The following is a 19,941-nucleotide window of genomic DNA, read 5'->3' on the forward strand; positions in this document are numbered from 1 at the left end:
AACTATTATTATTATTCGCATATACCAATAGTACATTATGCTTCGATGATAAGATATGATGATCAGATCCATACAATGCTTCCCGAAGGGGTTATAAATACTTTCCGAAGAACTTTCCCGAAGGAGTCCGTCGGCCACATACATGTCGTTACATAAAAACCTTTCCGAAGGGATCCATCGGCTGATACACAATTTCTACCGACGACATCATCCCCCCCCAAAAAAGAAAAGTCGTCTCCTGACGACTACAGAACAAAAACAACTAATACAACAATATTGATCTGCCATATGACTTTCACATTCATCCCGTTGCATCTATAGCCTTTGCTAACACAATACTGACTCGTCAAGCTGACCTTGATAGCCACTTGTGCTGCTTCCTCTGCTTCCAACTCCTCGGTACCTTGAGCCAAGTGTCGCTGCATTGCCTCCAACTGGATGATCAGCTCCTCCCGAGCTCTCTACGCATCTACGAAGACAGCCTCACGGCCAACACCTACTCTCAGTGCCTCTGATACACAAACACTCCATGCCTGCAGCAACTCAAAGTCTTCGCAACTGGTCAGACTCCCACGACTGATATCCGCAACGACTGGGGGTCCAGGGGGCAACGCAATATCCCACCGTCTTGAAAAATCTGTACAATGAAAATAAACAAATTTTGGCTCCAGAAACCGTACGTTAATCTTTTGAGGCTATCAAAATCCGTACCAAATTCCGTACGTCACCCTTTTGAGGCTATCAAATTCCGTACGGTGGTTTCAGTGCAACTTTTAAAAACCTTACAGTGCAAGAAAAATCCATACCACAGCAAAACCGTACACCAACTTGAAGATGGACATCGTACATTGTCTTTAAAATCCGTACGTTGGCTTTAAAAACCGTACTGTAAAAATGAAATCCGTACGTTGTCTTTAAAAACCGTACACTTTTCCCTGAAAACCGTACGGTACATAAGGAAGCTGTACGGTATTCTTCCATTCACTAAGAAATCTGTATAGTGCCTATCTGATAAATTCGTACGGCCACACTGCATCTGAAAAGTCCGTACGGTGATAAAGATCAAAAGCCGTACGGTGACTACATAAAATCCGTACATAGCCTGTCTGCACCAGAAGACCACAAATCCGTACAACAATTTCCCTCCCTGAATCCGTATGGCAAGAATGATGGAAATCCGTACAGCGCATCATTGTTATAAAATCCGTACATCGTAGATTAAAACTTGTATTGTTCAAAGCTCAAAAATCCGTACATTGTCTTCACTTTAGCTCCTTTCAAAAACCGTACACCGTACGGATGCAAAATGATGAATTCCAAACTACATAAAATCCGTACTTTCCAAGGAAGGGAAAAACCATACACTTGCTAGAAAGCCGTACCTCTCAGACTTTACAATCTGCAAAACCATACTCTTCCTCCAAATTTCGTACGATGAGCAGGTTAACTCTGTACGGTGCTGTCTCCTGCAAATATGGAACCGTACGGTACTTCCCAGAAACCGTACAGTGCTGTCCAGAAACCGTACGGTGCTTTCCAGAAACTGTACGGTGCTTTTTTTTTTTTTTTTTTCTTTTTCTTTTTTTTTTTGAAAATCTCACTTCTGGAACAATTATGTACAATATTTACATATATACAGTACTTACAGTCTTCGCTCAGTTATTCATCCACGGGGGTGCGTTACTTCTTTCATTGCAGACATTCAACTTTGACCTCTTCACTACATCGAATACTTCCTTTCGGTCTAGCATCCATTGTTTTATTGCTTCGTTATTGCTTACTTCCCACATCTGGTACGGCCCGACCCATTTAATTTTGAACTTGCCTGGTTTGATGTCATTCCGATCGTCGTACTTCAACACCCACTGTCCGAGTTGAAACCTGCTATGCCTGTTCTGTGTCATCTCCATATCGCCCAGTTTGTTCCCGAAGCTCCGTACCATGGACTCTGTCAGCTGCCCCTTCTGTCCATCAATAACACTTTCGCTCTGTACTGCTACAACTTTTATTGAAACCTTCCTCTTTGTTGCCTGTGCAGACCGTATCGTGTGTCTTCCTTGCCGTCCGTACCTTTCTGCTATATCTGTGGTTTGACATAATACTTTCTTCCTGCGCAGTCGTACAGTAGAATCTTTCCTTCTTTTGGGTTCGTACTGTATGTTTTGTCCTCCAGCTTCAGTCATGCCCGCGTTTCCTTCTTCGGCTTCTCTATGTTGCTTCGAACATTCATTTCCTCCTTCAGCTTCTTTGTGTTCCTTCGGACCTTCATTTCCTCCTTCGGCTTCTCTGTGTTCCTTCGGACATTCATATCCTTCTTCTTTCTTACCTTCATCGATCCTTAGCATATTACAACTCGAAAAGAGCTCGTAATCCTCTATCTGCCAGTGGTAAAGACCATTTATTGAATCCAGATCATCATCTCCTTCCAATCGTAGGACTCCCTCCTGATCAGGTTCCATAATCTGCCTCCTCTCATCGTCTTCTCCTTCAAAATCCGACGATGGAGCTTCTTCTCCAACCATCTGAGTGTGTAGATCGATGATATACTTCCGGCCTTTGCTTTCGAGTGATAAAATATTTTTCTTCCAATCGTGCTTTGCCTTGGCTTGTATCAACCACCCCCGGTCCAGAATGGCATCATATCCTCTCCGCTTCAGTGGGATCACGACAAAGTCCAACAGGAATGGCTGTGTTCCAATCATCATTGGTTGTGCTGTCAGGACTCCCAATGGCTTGATTCCATGTTGATCGGCCATTAGCAGCAGGAATGTAGGCGGCCATAATGTCGGCTGTCCCAATTTTTCCAAGTGTCTTCAGGCAACACATTGACACCAGACCCTCCGTCCACAATTGTTTCCGTCAATATAGTCCCGAGAATTCCCATTTTGACGACTGTTGGATGGCGTCCGGATGAGAGGGCTAACAACATCGGATCTTCTGCACTTGCGCCACTTTCCTTCTCCTTTTTGTCCGCTGCACTTGCTCCACTTTCCTGCTTCCTTCCATGTTCTCCTGGTAGTTGAGCAGCGGGAATGATGTTTGTGAGTGCCGATCGGAGCTAAGGCATAGTGAGCAACAAATCACTTATCCTGACAGGTATCTCGGCTTGCAAAATTTGCCGTACAATGTTCTGTTCTGCGCAGTTCCGTACGGAAGTACTCGGTGTGTCCTTCAGGTGTGTTGTTTCTGCCTGTGTTGCTTTCTGGATCTTTGCCCTTGCTTCCTCTAGTCTCTTCTTTTCTTCCGTTGGGTCAGGGTATAGCTTCACCTACTTCCGAGTGATGGCCAAAACCTCTTCTTCGTCCATCTCGACGGTGATCAAGTTTACTCCCGACTTCGGACACCTAGCATCTTCATGATCACTAGGTCCACACCATCTGCATAGCAACTTCGGTGTGTTCGTCGTTGTGCACTCTCGGGCGAAGTGACCCCACAAATTGCATGCGCGGCATTGAACAATTGGCCGACCATTCGCATCGTACTGAATTCGACTCCTTCCGCCATTGTTGTTGTTGCCACCATTGTTGTTATTGCTATTATTGTTTTGACCGTGTCGGTTGTTTCTGTATCCACCTGATGTGGCACCTTCCGTACTGGTGTTCCCGTTCCCTCCTGACGGGGATGCCTCCTGCGACAGGAACACTTGCTGTGGTGTTCTTGTTTTTAAATTGAAAGGGCATTCCTTTACCGAGTGTCCCAAGATCTGGCAAATTTCACAAAATTGATCTTTCGGACAGGTTCCCTTCGTATGGCCTTCTTTCTTACACTCCGTGCACCATAGATCATTACCCTTAGTCTCCTTGTTCATGTTTTTGAATTCCTTCATCATCCGCATCATGTCCTTCTGGAGAGCACGGACTTTCTTGCTGCTTCCCTCGTCATCGTCGCTGCTATCTTCTACTGAAGGCTCATCGTCATCTGAATCCGATGAGCTGGTCTTCTGGTCACTTTCGAGGTTCATTGCCCGATTGTACGCTTCAATGTATGTCGATGGTGGTACGATCTTCATCTTCCTCCGCAGCTTCGGGTGAAGGCCTTCAATGAACCATCTTTTTTGGAGTCCATCTGCCGGCTTATTCTCCATTTTACTGATTAAGTCCTTCAATCTCCTGGCGAAGACCCGTACTGTTTCATTCTTCTTTTGCTTGGTATTGAATATCTCTGCGACAATTTCATTGTCATCACGCAAAAGTTGAAATTCTGCGATGAACTCCTTAATGTTATCCCAACTATTTAATTTCTGTGTATCGGCATCAGTAAACCAATCAATGGCAACACCCCGTATGGTTGCGAGAAATTGTCGGATCCATTTGTTTGTATCTGTTATGCCATTTGCCCTCCAGATCGTTTCACATGTTTTACAATGTCGAATGGGATCAGCTGCTTCATCACCATCAAATTTAGGCAATTTTTCCTTCGGACCTGCCATTATCACTGTATGTTGAGGGTTTTGTTGTGTACCTACGCTGTTTTGTACTCCCGTGCTGTTTTGAGCACCTTCGCTGTTCTGAGCTCTTGCGTTGTTTTGAACACCCGCGCTGCTTTGCACACCCGCGCTGTTCTGGACACCCGCGCTGTTTTCAACACCCGCGCTGTTTGGTGAAGAAGAGGGTTCGTCAACCGAAGCTGTCTGTTTTGGAAGTATATCTCGGACGAAGAGGTTACTCCACGCTCATGCTCCTTCGGCACTCCGAGCCGTGCGAGTCAATCTCCTTCCGTCAGGATTCTCTTCCCGTGGCGTATGTAGGTTCAGAAACTCCTCCCTCGCTTCTTCCACCAAATCAAGCCATTGTCGAGTCTCCAACAATCCTTCCGCGCTCTTCTTTCCGTCAGGAATCTTCTGAAATCTCCTTCGACACTCTATCTGCTGAGCCAAAATTAAATTTTCCTGCGCAATGCGTATGTCATTTTTTCCTTCAGCTTACTCTTATCTTTATTCAACTGATTCGGCATTTAATTCATATCCGCCTGCCTGAGAACCAGGTCCATCGAGCAACGGCGCCAAATGTTTACCGTATGGATTAATCAAGCAACGCACACAAGAAATAGACACGAACACCGAACAGCAAACAGCAGAACTATTATTATTATTCGCATATACCAATAGTACATTATGCTTCGATGATAAGATATGATGATCATATCCATACAATGCTTCCCGAAGGGGTTATAAATACTTTCCAAAGAACTTTCCCGAAGGAGTCCGTCGGCCACATACATGTCGTTACATAAAAACCTTTCCGAAGGGATCCGTCGGCTGATACACAATTTCTACCGACGACAACCTCGATGTTGGCTTCTAAAGGCAAGAACCATATACCTTGCTGCCTTCTCAATTGTTGCTGGATCCGACAAGCTCTCCACCAGCCTCTATTAATGAAGCTTAAGTTTCTTCATACTCTCCTACAAAGCATTCATTTTTATGCTAACTTCCTTATTACTCCATCGATTTCTAGAATTGCCAGTCCTATGTCTGTCCATAGCTGGAGAAATTAAAGTGTTGGTCAGTCTAGTAATCAGATCTGAAAATCTTCAAAGTTAGCACTGAACAAAATAAAAACTGAGCCCAATTCCTATAGGCAAGCAGGAAACCACTCTAATACCACTATAAGAAATTTTTGATTAGTGAAGGAAATAAATGTTATTTAAGCTATAACCGATTGGGCATGTAAAACCATGAACAAAGACTGAAATCTATTGCAATAATTACCACTACCCATAAGTCTTCAACACTTCGCTTGCAAATATTTTAGATGCAAAGACATGAGTAATCGTTCACCAATAATACTTAATGTCAAATTCAATATTCTTCTTGGAATTGAAATCAATAATATGAAATACTAAATTCAGAATCCTTTTGCTACTGAGACTTAAACAAATCAGAGAATTACAACATTCATTAAAACTTGGTAATAATCTCTCAGTTCAACCTGTAGCAGAATTTTGCTAGCACTTAATTCTTCCTTTAGTAGACTGAAAGTCCAGTGATAGCCACTCAGGAATGTTCATGGATGTTGGGCACCAATAACAAGCTGTTGCGTCCCAATCAACAGCAGAATCTTAGCCACCAATACAAGCACTCGAATGCATACAGAAGATGCCCAAGTTAGGCATATAAGCAGCCAGCTGGGTAGGAAAATTAAACCCCCAATGCGCACAGTAGCAACCACGTCCAGGGCAGAAAATGTGGCAGTGTTTTCAGAATTTGAAGGGCAGAGATAAAACCAAATTGCAGACCAGTTGTATTTGATGAAGAAAAATAAATTCAATAACTCACAGCTCTAAAGCCTCCACCAAAACCAGTCATCACAGAAAGGAAAACACCCACTGCAATTTTCCACATATGCAGATCAAACCCTCCAACGTGCAGGTAATAATGTAATTAAACTCTAACAATTGATTGACTTCCTAGGCACAATGAAAATAGTAGGGAAAATTCCTTCAATTGGTTATACCACAACTACCAATATAAACACCAAAGTCTTCTTCCAAAGCAACAGAAGTATAGACATGGAAGATAATTCAGTTAGAATAATTCTTAGAACTAATTCACACATTTGAATCTACAATACTTAAGCTGTAAATCCAATGGAACATCTCAGAATCCAGACCCTTATAAATCAGCAAGGGTACAGAAGATCAGAACTCAAAAAAGCCACAAAGGCAACAAAAGCAAATAAATATTCAAGTTTGTCATTCCCAATGAAATGAGCTTGTATTTATAACCTCCAAATTCCCTTTTGTTGCCAAAATGTAACTTCACTCAAGAAGCTTCACTACACAACATTAATTAGAAGCTTCCTCTAGATTCTCTCACTTGACTTGGCGTAACCAATTAATAAATGACACTTTCCAAAGATAACTCTCAACTTAAGTGAAATTATAAAGTTAAAATTATAACTTTATAATAAGCCATTTAATAATTAATAATAATTTGGCCACCAAAAATATAATAACTCCCAAAATACTCATCATTGAAATATGCAATTTGAAATAGGAGTCATACCTATTATTTCTCCATATGACCAAATGCACTTTCCAAAAATAGAAAGGGTCCATCTCAATCAACACCCGACTTACCACAAATAGTAAGTACACCAAACTAAGCCCAAATGAAGTCCAATTTGAGCCAAACGAAGACCAACCGGACAAGATCCTTCCAAGCCAAGCCACTGCGTCAGAAGACCCTGTATACATAATAATTAGCCTACGAGGATCACAATAATAGGCTAAACTCTCAAACTTTGATACTTGCAAAAAATGGTGATATTACAAATTTGCACATTCTGGATTTTCCAACACTTTGAAGACCTTGTCAATGATGTCTAGAGATAAACTTGGAACAACTTTCCAACAAGCATCTGCAACTTTTTTCTTTTTTTCTTGAAGCGAAGTGCTTGACACATTCCCACACGAACTTATGTTCTTACACAACCATTGGGAAAATGCAGATCAAATGAATTAGTGCTTCTTGAGAATCAAAACATGCCTTCTTGATGAGATATCTCTATTTTTTGAAGTAGTTTTGACATATCTTGAAGAGTGTGCTATAAGATGAAGATGATAACATTTTCCAATGAGATTAAATCCTTGAGAACTTTAGGATTTGAGTTACAATGATGAATCCATGAGGGGTGGCATTCAAAGTATGGATACGACACTTATGAAACACATATGATGGCTGGAAATGAATTGGAAAGAATGTGTATTTGGATGAAAATGGCCAAAGTCGGACTTCGAAAGATGGATTGCATGTGGGCAATGATGGGCTTTCGTTGGTATGGCCAAGAATGCAAGATGGGATACATATGAATGCATGCCAAAGACAACTTTGGTATTTAAAGTGTGACCTACTAAAGTTGGATCCTTCGGATGTAATCATATGTAAAGTGATTTAGATGCACTCATGACTTAATGCAAACATGTAATTAGGTTCGAAGGATGAGATTACATGTAAGCAGGTTTGGAAAATAGGTTTATATGTAAATGCATATGAAGGATGGAATTACATGTAAATGCAGATGGAAGATGAGATTACACGTAATTGCGGATGGAGAATGAGATTACATGTAATTGCATGTGGGGAATGAGATGCAATGTGTTATGACACATAATGATGTATGTGGATTGAGAAGATGCACTTGCATGAAATAGTAAAATGATAAAGTGTAATGAAACGTGCTCAAGTTCTTGGGAAAGAACTTGCAACTTCTCCCAAAAAAAGGAAAACAAGAAAGCAAGCAAGAAAACAATGAAAACAAGCACAACAAAAACACATACCTTTGGTTTTAGACTCAAACATGTCAAGAGGCAAGTTACTTTAAAGTGCAAGTTCGAATTTGGAGTTTAGGAAAAGTTCAAAAATATGGAAATGAGAATTTTCATCACTTTTAAAGAAAAATGCACTTTTCATGGCATCTATATCAACAAGTGTGCAACATCAAGTTAAAATATGCATCAAAATAGCAAGATAAGGATGAATTAATAAGCAAAATGGAAAATGCCCACTTACTTGAAGATTAATGAGCCAAAAACGAAGGAGAAAGAAGCTCTAATTTTGAAAATTTTTGAAAACAAACTTTGACCTCTTCAACCTTGCAAGGATGAATTCAAAATGATCAATGGAGTGCCCCTTTTTATGGATATGCCCAAAAACATGGTCTTTAATCACCAATACATGAATTGGTTTTGAAAAAATGTTCAAGGAAAACCCGTTTTTGACAAAAAAAAAAAGTGGTCTCTTGGAGCTTAAACATGAATCATTTTCACCCTTTGAATGCAAAAACGTGCTTCTCAATAGCAAGGATATGGATCAAAATGCCAAAACACCTCCTCTCTAACCAAAAATGTGATCAAAATCACCAAAAGGTGCACAGTTTTGCCAAAAAACGTGACTTCAAAATGCCATAATATGAATCATTTTTTGTCAGGAATCCAACATTTTTGGAAGGAGAATGCATTGAGATGCAAAAACGCCCCTAGAAGAAAAGATCTCAAGACATCTCACAAACAAATTTGGGCAAAATCACCAAAAATGGCTTGGAGGGCATAAGCATGGATGCTTTGCCCTTAGAAGCCAAACTCGGGTTCTTAGAATGCATTTGCATGTGTTTAAAGGCAAATCACACTCTGTAGGATAGATTGCATGTTTTTAAAACATGTACATGAAGACTTCTTATTCAAATCGCACTATAGGAGTGCATATGCATGTTTTAAAAACATGTAATAGAAGTCCAAAAGAAAATCACACTTTAGAGAGTGCATTACATATTTTAAAACATGTTCAAAAATGACTTCAAGTGCAAAATCCCTCTCTCTAGAGGTCATTGCATGTTTTGAAAACACTTGAATATGCATGTCTCACTCTTGGAGAGTCATTGCATATTTTAAAACACATGTAGCTACATGTTATATGTGTTTAAAATTTGTCTTTTAACTCAAAATCATGGTCTCCAAAGGCAATTACATATTTTCATGTAAATGGGTTTATAGACATGCTATGCACAACTTAAGTGATGAATTAGGCACGTGTCAATTTAATTTTTGAAAAAATATTACTTAAATGGGTCATAAATAATATTTACACTATATATATTAATATATAATGTGCAAATATCATTCAAAAAGTAGTATTTACTAAAATGCTTTGAATTAAAACCAAAGAAACGTGAATCGGAATCGGATCGGAATCGGCAAGGTCGAATCGAATCGTGAATCGGCAATGAATCGGCAATGAATCGGCGATGAATCGGCAAATTTGAAAAAACCCGTTAAATTTAAAGATTTTAACAATTTAAAACTTATTTCATGCACCCTTTATTGAATATAACTTAAGCACACTATAACATCATCAAATAGAAGTTAAAACTTAACATACATAAACATGAAACATAAAATCCATCACATACGTAACTATGTTATCTAAGATTCTAAAATGTAAATTGTAGGCTAGCTGAAGTAAATAGAAATCAAATGATCATAATGATTTAAATCATAGAATGTATGTAAGATGATCCATAAGACATCAAATCATAAATTTATGTAAGAATCTAAGATGAAGATCCATGAAAGTTTGAAACTTTGAAACATATGTCTATCAATGATTCAGTATCAATATCTGTAAACAAAATATAAAAACAAGGCTCCAGCTCAAGCCTCAGGCTCATAGTCATCATCATCCTCAACATCATCCTCAAGCTCGGCTACAGCCTCAGCCTCAGCCTCTGAGTATCCAGTCTTCCTAGTAGCAAGGCGTCTAATGTAGGTCCTAGAGGACTGTCGAGCCATATCTCCCGCATATAAGATGGGCTCACGAATGTCGCTAGGGCCTGTGTCTGTGCGTGCACGTGTGCGTCTACCAATGCCTGAAGAACGTGCTCTAGCTGCCTCAGCCTCTATATCCACCTGGTCAATCCACGCACGGTCTTCCTCAGTGAAGACTGGATCTACAACCTCTGTGAGCCACTCTGATTCTGGATCAATCTCCTCCAGAATGATCGGAGAGGAGTCAGTGCCCAAAATCTGTCTGATCCTAAGACGGAGGTTGTAATGAACGAAGACAAGATCATTCAACCTCTACACTGTCAACCTGTTTCTCCTCTTCGAGTGGATGTGCTCGAACATGGACCAACTGCGCTCACATCCAGAAGCGCTGCTTGGCTGACTCAGAATACGAATGGCAATTTTTTGAAGTTTTGGGGTTGTGGCCCCAAACATTTGCCACCATCTATCTGAAATAAGGGAAAATAAAAATAATTAGTCTCATTTACAAATTACAAATAACAAGTTAACTCTAAAATTACATAATCAACTTTAAGTTTAGAATCTAGATTCATGAACATTGAATATATTATTTAATTTTTACCTGGCTGTATTGTTTCCCGAGCATCTATGGCTACCCTGTTAGAGAAAAGTGGCCCTTCTTTATTATTGAACTTATCAAGCTCAATAATTGCAGCACTGCTATCCTCATCAGTACTCAACCTCTGGATCACTGTATATAATCCGGTGAGAACCTCCTCATCCGCCTTGAAGTTAGGACGGAAACGAAATGCCGAATTCAAAAAGTAAGCTGCTGCATGGATGGGTCTGTGGAGCTGATTCTGCCATCTCCTATCAATGATGTCCCAAATAGGGGCATACTTCTCCTGCACTCCTGCATACTGAGCTTTAATGGCCTCCTTGGCCCTATCCATGCCCTCATATATGTAGCCCATAGAGGGCTTCTCCCCATCAGCAGTTCGTAGGAGAGATACAAGAGGCTCAGTGGCCTACATATAAAGTAAAACAAAAATTTGAGTCAAAACTTAAACATAGAATAATTCAATAATATAAGGTAAAACTAAATCATTAAACAATTAGCATAGTAAACTGTAAAATATTAAATGTTAAATTGCAATAAAATTACCTTAAGTATTTCTCTAGCAGGTTTCCAAAAACCATCATCATCAAATATGCAATCCACCACATCTATCCCTGCAGTGGTCGTAGCATAGGAAGATGAAATCCACTCCCGCCCAACAAACATGCTCCTCAAATCATCCCTTGATGTCAACAAGGACTGCAAGGTGATGAAATTCGAGGCAAACCTCGTGATCCCTGGACGAGCTAACTCTTTGTCTCCTGTGTACTTCCTCATTGTGCTAAGGACAAATGAATGATTATAAATAAACTTACATATGTTTTTTGCCCTTTCCACACATGACTTGACCCACTCAAGTTTGCCAATTTCCTCCAACATGAAGTCAAGGCAGTGTGCTGCACAAGGGGACCAAAATATGGTGGGGTGCCTCTCCATCAAAAGTTTGCCTACAACAATTTTAAGATAATTAGAAATTCAAATTTCAAACATGTTAGAACTTAGAACTTAGGAAACTTAGAAATTCTAAGTTAGAATTAGAAAAAGTTCAAAATTCAAATAAATTTATTTTCAAAACTTAAAAAGTTAAAAGTTTACCTGCAGCAACATAACTTGCTGCATTATCCGTCACCACTTGCACCACATGTTGTTCCCCCACCTCTGCTATAACTTCCTCAATAACCTCACATAAGTATGTGGCGTTTTTTACATGAGCAGAAGCATCAATGGATTTGAGGAACATGGTATATCCTACAAATAACAAAAGAACGAATTATAATTACTATTAGCAATCAACAAATCAAAATTTGAAATAGTCAATCACGATTCAAAATTATGTATGTAGGAAAGTAGAATGATCAATCACCTCCACAGGATACAAGAAAATTGAGGAGTGTTCTTCCCCTCCTATCTGTCCAACCATCAGTCATGATGGTGCAACCCTTTTCGATCCACTCCTTTCGGTTGTCCTCAAGCTCATGCCTCATATCCTCAACCATTTCCTCCAGGAGGTATCCACTCAACTCAGCCTCAGTTGGGGCTTTAAACCCCGGACCACAAATGGCAACTGCATCTATCATGTTCTGCCAATAAGGAGTCCTGTCACAAATAGATAATGATATTGATTAGAAATTTAGATGTCAAAAACTAAAATCATAAAACAAGTAGATATAATTAAAGTTTTACTTTTACTTTTAACTTTAACTTTGAAGATAACAAAGAAAAAAGAATCAATTACCTGGCTGCAATAAATGGAATGTTGCAAAAGTACCAGAATTTGCAAATCTCTTTTCTAGCAGCATCATGAATCTCCTTGTTCAAACCCATGCCCTCAAGCGTGGGTTGGGAGCCAGGAGTAGTGCGGGGCACAAAGTAACTATCCATTCTGCTTTTCCGCACTCTAGGCCGCAATAGGTTGGTGTTGGACTCTGTCTCAGTATGAGACCGACTACCACTAACACTCACATGAGCACTAGCACTAGGATGAAAAGGAGGCCTAGAAGAACCCTCCCCAACACAACCTACGGATGCGGAAGCTGATGCAGATGCACTTGCAGATGTAGATGCGGTTGCGGATGTGGGAGCACGGGAGCCAATACCTCTTAACCCTTCAAGTTGCATTTTCTTAGTCAACTTGTCTTGTTCAATTTTTTCTAATGCCATTAAACAAGAGCGTTTTGCCTCAGCGGTTTGTTGAGTGCAAACTGTGACATCATGGCCAGGTATGCCAGCAACGTGGTATTTCAATCTATAGATACCTCCCGAATTTATTTTTTCTTTGCAAAATATACATTTTGTTTGATATTTGGTTCTCCCAGGAAACTCTTCATTATATTTCCAGCATTCATCTTTTTTACCCATTGTGGAAATTGGAAAATGAAAGCAAAGGGCTGCTGCAATAAAAAAATTCATGTAAAAAATCAAAGTTTGCAACTAATAAACAAAAACTACAAAACAACAAAGCCTAGTTTGCAATTTAGTAAAACTAAAAATAAAAAACATTCAAGATTTGCAAATGAACACTAAAAAAATTTAACAAAAAATGCATACTACACTAACATGCAAAAAAAAAACCAACACTTACCTCTTGCAAATGAGTTGAGGAGTGTTGATATTGACTCCTTAATGCTCCCAATGCAATTTATGGCCTCCCCAAATGGACTTCTGATCTCTTTGGTGCTCTTCCTTCTTGCCGGTTGGAAACCTATGGATTCTCTTTTCTCTTCTTCTCTCTCACTCTTCCTCTCTTCTACTCATACTAAGCAAATAGAAGGCTCTTTAGGGTTATAACAAAGAGGAAAGTCAACTTAGAAAGCAAATAAAACATGTGTTTTTTTTTAAAAATTGAACTTTCTATCCTTGCTGCCGCGGCCGATTTCTGGCGATACCCGATGGCGATTCTGGCGATTTTTTCCATGAATCGCCGATTTTGGCGATTCAGGCAATTCATGCGAAAAAATCGCCACCAGCGATTTCCGATTCCAAAAAAATCGGGAGCCATGAATCTTATCGCGATTTCGGCGATTTCGGCGATTTCATGGCGATTATTGGAACTATGATTAAAACACAAAAATTAAATCAAACTATATAGTTAAAATAGTCACTTGAGTGAAAAATTAAAAAGTAACTCAACTAAAAAATATAACATAAAGTGCTCTATAGTTACTTTAAGTGAAAAATTAAAATGATAAAGTAACTTTAAAACATAACATAAAGTGAATTTATGTTATATTTTTCAAAAAGTGAATGTCAACTTCAAAATATAACATGATATTTTAATTCGTGCAGTTGCACCTCGAGAGTCTACTTTTTGGGCACTAAAATGATCATATCTTTTGATTGCCAACTCCAATTAAGCCCTAAGACAGATCGAATCGAAGGGAAAACTGAAACCAATTACTTCAGCAAAACCAAAGGACCCAAAGCTAACAAACACACACTCAAAAATGAGAAAAAGGACGTTGAAGGCTTCAAAAATCAAGTATAGGCTCAAGAAACACAAAAACTAAAAAGACTTGACGAAACCCTTCAATAAAACTATTCATTATAGAAATTGGAGTCGATTGATTGAGCAATGCTAGGCAATTAAATAATGAACCAACTTAGAGAAATGCGAAACTAAGTTGAAAAGTTTTGTACTATTACCTACATTTTGTGGTGACAAAATGCAGTACAACAACTGCTATTAGAGATGTTCTTTTGATGTCTCAGGAATGTCAGAAATTTTAAATGAAAAACGGTGGAGGTGCTAAATAAGGATTTTTTTTCCTTTTAAAACTCTTAGGCATTTGGATCAGCTTCAAAAACTAGGAGTGCACCCCCATGGTACACAAGGGATGTTTGACTAGTGTGGACATATTGTACATATTTAATGCATCAATAATACAAGCATGATTTCATTCATCATACATCCCTAGTATATGTATTAGTTGTTTCTATAGTAGGTATGCAAAGAATTAATTTTATGCATGCACTATAGACTAGAAATGTGAAATTTAACCTAATCTAATTTATTACAAAAACCACAAGATGTACCACAATTTATTGCATGGACAAACATATTAACAAATAAAAGAATTAATATTTTGTATGGAAATTGTAGGCCTTTGTAGTCACTCAATACCTCATATGTTAATAGGTTAGCAAATACCTAGATACTCATTCATTTAAAGCTAATTAAAGAAGCCACGACGTACATGCAAACTATTTTAGAGAATTCAGTAGGAAAATTATCATATATTTTTTCTTAACCTAACTCTGCCGAAATTTTGGCATATTTGAAATGAATGTTACTTCAATCTTCTCATGGTGCCTCTAATTCCACATGTAGGATTATTAGGAAACCTTATGATATCAAGTGCAAGAAAATTATAGGAAGATTTGAATTGTCAATGAACAAGCTAAAACATTTCTTATGGTATGAATAATAGACAATGTAAAATAACCTTGAGACGAGGATTCACAAGTATCATAGGTCGATGACCAATTGCTTCCACCATCGCTTGCAAGTCCTGCCATACAATTAGGAAGATACAACATTTAAATACCACTTTTGCATTTCCATTGAACACTATTTATAATTATGCTGTAAGCTATTTCAAAGCAATGACAAATTGTAAATGATAATAATTTGCAAAGCTAAAGAGGGAATTGCATAAGTTACATAAATTATACAGTTGCCCATAGCATTTTGAGGAGCAACCAAAATGAAAATGTCATCTTGTTCATTCACTTCTTTTGCACCTGTAACAAGAGAGGATGTCAAAGAAACTCAATTTTAATCAATTGATTAAACTAGTAAGAAAAAAGTCTCCAAAGGAGTGGATAAGAAGTATCATTCAAATCTACAACTCAAAAAAATTATGATTCCAAAAGTAGATGGTCTTTCATCAAAATAATAAAAAGACATTTATTAAGATCTAAAAATTATAGGGGAAGACACATTAGCTATGTGATTGGTATCTAAGAGAGCATGGGAGTGTGACAATAAACGGATAAAAGTATAAATTTGACTTTAGAACTAATTTGTAGAGCGAGAAGAAAAGTTATGCTAGTTGCAGGATAGTGGAGAGTAGAAATACAAATATATTAACAACCGTATATCTATTTTCATGAATGTAAAACCCTACACAAGATAGAGTGTATAATGTCAACTTGTTATAAAGAAGTGTGTGCTATTTGAAATGCATAATAAGAAAGAACAAAGGTAATATATAGATTTGGAAACTGTTTGTACTGGGATGTGTATGGATTCTTGTAATCAAGGCCAAGTGTCATTATCTCCAATTTGAGCTTGGCAAAAATTGTGTATAACCCTACATCTTTTTTCATTTTAAGTTTTAGGCATTGTTGTCCTGCATTTTGTCACCACAAAATGTAGGTAACACTACGAAATTTTTCCAACTTAGTTTCACATTTCTCTGAGTTGGATTCTAGTAATCAAGGCCAGGTATCGTTATCTCTGATTTAAGCTTGGAAAAAATAGTGTATAACCTTACATCTTTTTTCATTTTAAGTCTTAGGCATTGTTGTCTTGCATTTTGTCACCACAAAATGTAGGTAACACTACGAAACTTTTCCAACTTAGTTTCACATTTCTCTGAGTTAATTCATTATTTAATTGGATAACATTGATCTGCCAATCGACTCCAATTAATATAATGAATCCTTTTACTGAAGGCTTTCATCAAGTCTTTTTAGTTTTTCTGTTTGTTGAGCCTATGCTTGATTTTTTAAGTCTTCAATGTCTTTTTTTCTCGCTTTTAAGAGTGTTTTTTAACTTTTGGTCTTTTGAATTTTCTGAAATTATTGCTTTCGGTTTTCCCTTCGATTTGATCTATCTTAGGGCTTAATTGGAATTAACAATCAAAAGATATGATCATTTTAGTGCCCAAAAAGTGGAATCTCTAGGTGCAACTGCATGATTGAAAAAATCATGTTATATTGAAATGTTGACATTTACTTTTTGAAAAATATAATTTAAAATCATTTTATGTTATGTTTTTAAGTTACTTTATCACTTAAGTGATTATAGTGCACTTTATGTTATATTTTCATGTTGAGTTGCTTTTTAAATTTTTCACTTAAGTAACTTTATTAACTATATAGTTTGATTTAAATTTTTAAGTTACTTCATGTTTTAATTTAAAACATCCAAGTAAATATTACTTTTTGAATGTTTTGGGTGGATATTTTGCAAACGACGGTTTTGGGTAAAAATTTAGTTGCAAAATAGGATGATTAGCCACAGCATGTGAGATAGTCTCTCCTACCTTCAAGGGAAGGGTCCCCCTTTTCACCATTCTTTGGATCAACTCAAGGTAAGCAAGAAGTTGAGAAATTTTGTAAAATGGGTGTTACCAATATCCTTTCTTCTTAACTTTCAAGAAAGAATCCACTTACTCGTGGAGCGAGTAATGGTTAGGGTGAATGTGGAACGCATGGGAATGTGTGCGAATTAAGACTCTTGACTTTTGAAAAGTGACGGGTTTTCAATATGTCCTTGCACAAAAAGTGGATTACATGTAAATGCAACATGTAATAAGAAATGGAAGTGGAAAAACATGTATTTGCTCATGAAGTGTAAGTGCATATGGAAAGAATGAATGTAATGTGCCTTGAGGCAAAGTGAACTTTATAGTTGCCTTGATGGAAAAGTGTAGTCAAAATACATGGGAAAACATGCATATGATATTTTTTGACTTTTCAAATAGCGACTTTAAGTCAAAAATGGGTTTTGGAGATGCAATTACACAAAAAGCTTTTTCATATAATCGTGATGTGCAAGTGGATACGTAAAGTGAGATGAGTGAAAATGGAAGTGGAAAATGAGATTACATGCATGTGTGGATGGTGAATGAGATGGAAAACATGTAATCGCATTTGTCGGATGAGATGCAAAGTGTTGTGACATGGAAGATGGAAATGGAATGTGATGATGCTTTCACAATGAAATAAGAACAAATCCTTGGGAAAGAATTTTTAACTTCTCCAAAGTGGAGAAAATCGGAAAGAAACACACAAAACACAAAAAAAATCAAAAGAAAAACGTACCTTTGGCAAATGACTCAAACATGTCGACAAGCAAAGCTCTTCATCATGCAAATTCAAATTTGGAGTTTGGGGAAAAACCAAAAACATGAAAATGAACCATTTCATCATTTTTAAAAGAAAAATACACTTTCCATGGCATCAATTTCAACAAATGACAATCATTAAGCAATAATGTGCATAACTTCAGCAAGATAAGCACAAGCTAAATAAAAAGAAAAATACACTTTCCATGGCATCAATTTCAACAAATGACAATCATTAAGCAATAATGTGCATAACTTCAGCAAGATAAGCACAAGCTAAATAGCAAGAAAAAAATGTCCACTTATATGAAGATTAAGTGCGAAAAATGATAGAGGAAAATGCTCTAAAATTGAAAACTTCAAAAAAACATTTGGACTGTTTCAAACCTTGTAATTCCGAATTAGAGAAGGCAGCAAATGAGGCATTTTTAATGGTAGATGCCAAAAGCGTGCACTATCTTTGCTCTAAATCCCAATGTTTGTGGTTGCACATACTCTTGGGACGTTTTTGACCAAAAACATGTTTCTCAAGGTGAGCAATCAAAATGTTTTGGCTTCCAATAACCAAAGCGTGTATGACAATGCAATGTAAACACCAAAGAATGCCAAATCGATTTCTCTTTGGGCAAAAACGTGAGCCAAAAATGGTGTTATTTTAAGATTTTTCCAAAAACTTGCCCTTCGAAGGAGTTTGAAATAACATTTTTTAGCAAGACAAATGCATTTTCATTGCTTGAAAACGCATGGATACACAAAAACGACCCTATTGAAGAAGATTTCGTAAAAAACCATGAAGGAAATCTCTCACAATCTTCAAAAACGGGTTCTTGGAGGCTCTTTGCATGTGTTTTCTTCAAAAATAGGTGGCTTGAGGCCAAGAACATGAACTTTCATGCAAAACACACCTTTTGGTGTCCATAGCATATATTAAAAACATGCTAAGATGCAAATCACACCTTTTAGGAGGTATTGCATATTTTAAGTGAAAGTTCACATTTTGGGTGCAATAGCATATTTAAGTTATAAAACTCACCTTTTTGGTGTCATTGCACATTTCAAGTGAGCTTATATGCAATGGCATCAAAAAGGTCCACTTTTGATGTCTTTAACATGCAAAGACATGAAAAAGGTCCACTTATGATGGATTTCACATGTAATAACATATAAAATGTCCACTTTTGATAACATTAAGTGATTTAATAAGCACATGTCAATTTAAATTCATTAAAATATGTTTTAAGTGGGGCATAAATTATATTTACATATCATATTAATAATATAACATGTAAATATCATTCAAAAAGTAATATTTACTAGAGCATTTACTTTATATGCTAAAAATTAAATTGAACTATATACTTAATATAGTCACTTAAAGTGAAAAATAAAAAAGTAAACTCAATTTAAAAATATAACATAAAGTGTACTATAGTTACTTTAAGTGACAATTTAAATGATAAAGTAACTTAAAAACAAAACATAAAGTGAATTTAAGTTATTATTTTCAAAAAGTGAATGTCAATTTAAAAATATAACATGATATTTTTAATTCATGCTGTTGCATAAAAAAAGTCCACTTTTTGGGCACTAAAATGCTCATATTTCTTGACTGACAACTCCGATTACGCTCTAAGTTAGATCAAATAGAAGGGGAAACCGAAAGCCATGACTTGAGCAAAAACAAAGGACTAAAAACCAACAAACGCACACTCAAAAGCAAAGAAAATGATGATGAAGGTCCCAAAAATCAAGCATAGGATCGACAAACTAAAAAACGAAAAAGACTTGAAGAAAGCCTTCAGTAAAAAAATTTGATATGTGAATTGAAGTTGATTGATCGATCAACATTAAGCAATTGAATATCAAATTCTACTTAGAGAGATGCGAAACTAGTTTGAAAATGTTTTGTATTGTTACCTGCATTTTGTGGTGACATAATGCAAGACAACAAAATGATATTTGCACATATTTATTAAACAATATAGTGTTTATTTTTGACCCAATTAA

At 37.2% G+C, this 19,941-nt stretch overlaps 3 protein-coding genes across 4 annotated transcripts in view; all 3 read right to left on the bottom strand.

Annotated features, from left to right (window-relative positions):
- LOC149537376 (adenylate kinase family protein) overlaps positions 1-19,941 on the bottom strand; it is a 409,112-nt gene that overhangs the window by 80,623 nt on the left and 308,548 nt on the right. For both annotated transcript variants that reach the window (XM_089802873.1, XM_089802872.1), the window contains 2 exons: positions 15,522-15,601; positions 15,304-15,369 (listed from right to left, as the gene is read on the bottom strand). In XM_089802873.1, coding sequence (XP_089658999.1) covers positions 15,304-15,369; positions 15,522-15,601 — 146 coding nt within the window. The remainder of the gene's footprint in view (positions 1-15,303; positions 15,370-15,521; positions 15,602-19,941) is intronic.
- LOC149537377 (uncharacterized) lies at positions 10,839-12,578 on the bottom strand. The gene is made up of 4 exons (XM_089802874.1): positions 12,225-12,578; positions 11,957-12,109; positions 11,408-11,808; positions 10,839-11,270 (listed from the first exon to the last, which is right to left on the bottom strand). The coding sequence occupies exons 1-4, from the start codon at positions 12,436-12,438 to the stop codon at positions 10,854-10,856; spliced, it is 1,185 nt and encodes a 394-aa protein (XP_089659000.1). The 5' UTR covers positions 12,439-12,578; the 3' UTR covers positions 10,839-10,853.
- Positions 12,446-13,601, bottom strand: LOC149537378 (uncharacterized). Its single transcript, XM_089802875.1, has 2 exons — positions 13,443-13,601; positions 12,446-13,251 (listed from the first exon to the last, which is right to left on the bottom strand). Exon 2 carries the CDS (start codon positions 13,217-13,219, stop codon positions 12,593-12,595), a length of 627 nt encoding a protein of 208 aa, XP_089659001.1. The 5' UTR covers positions 13,220-13,251; positions 13,443-13,601; the 3' UTR covers positions 12,446-12,592.

Source organism: Cupressus sempervirens, chromosome 9 (assembly GCF_028749045.1).
Source record: "Cupressus sempervirens isolate cs-2001-9-10 chromosome 9, ASM2874904v1, whole genome shotgun sequence".
NCBI classification, from domain to species: Eukaryota; Viridiplantae; Streptophyta; class Pinopsida; order Cupressales; family Cupressaceae; genus Cupressus; species Cupressus sempervirens.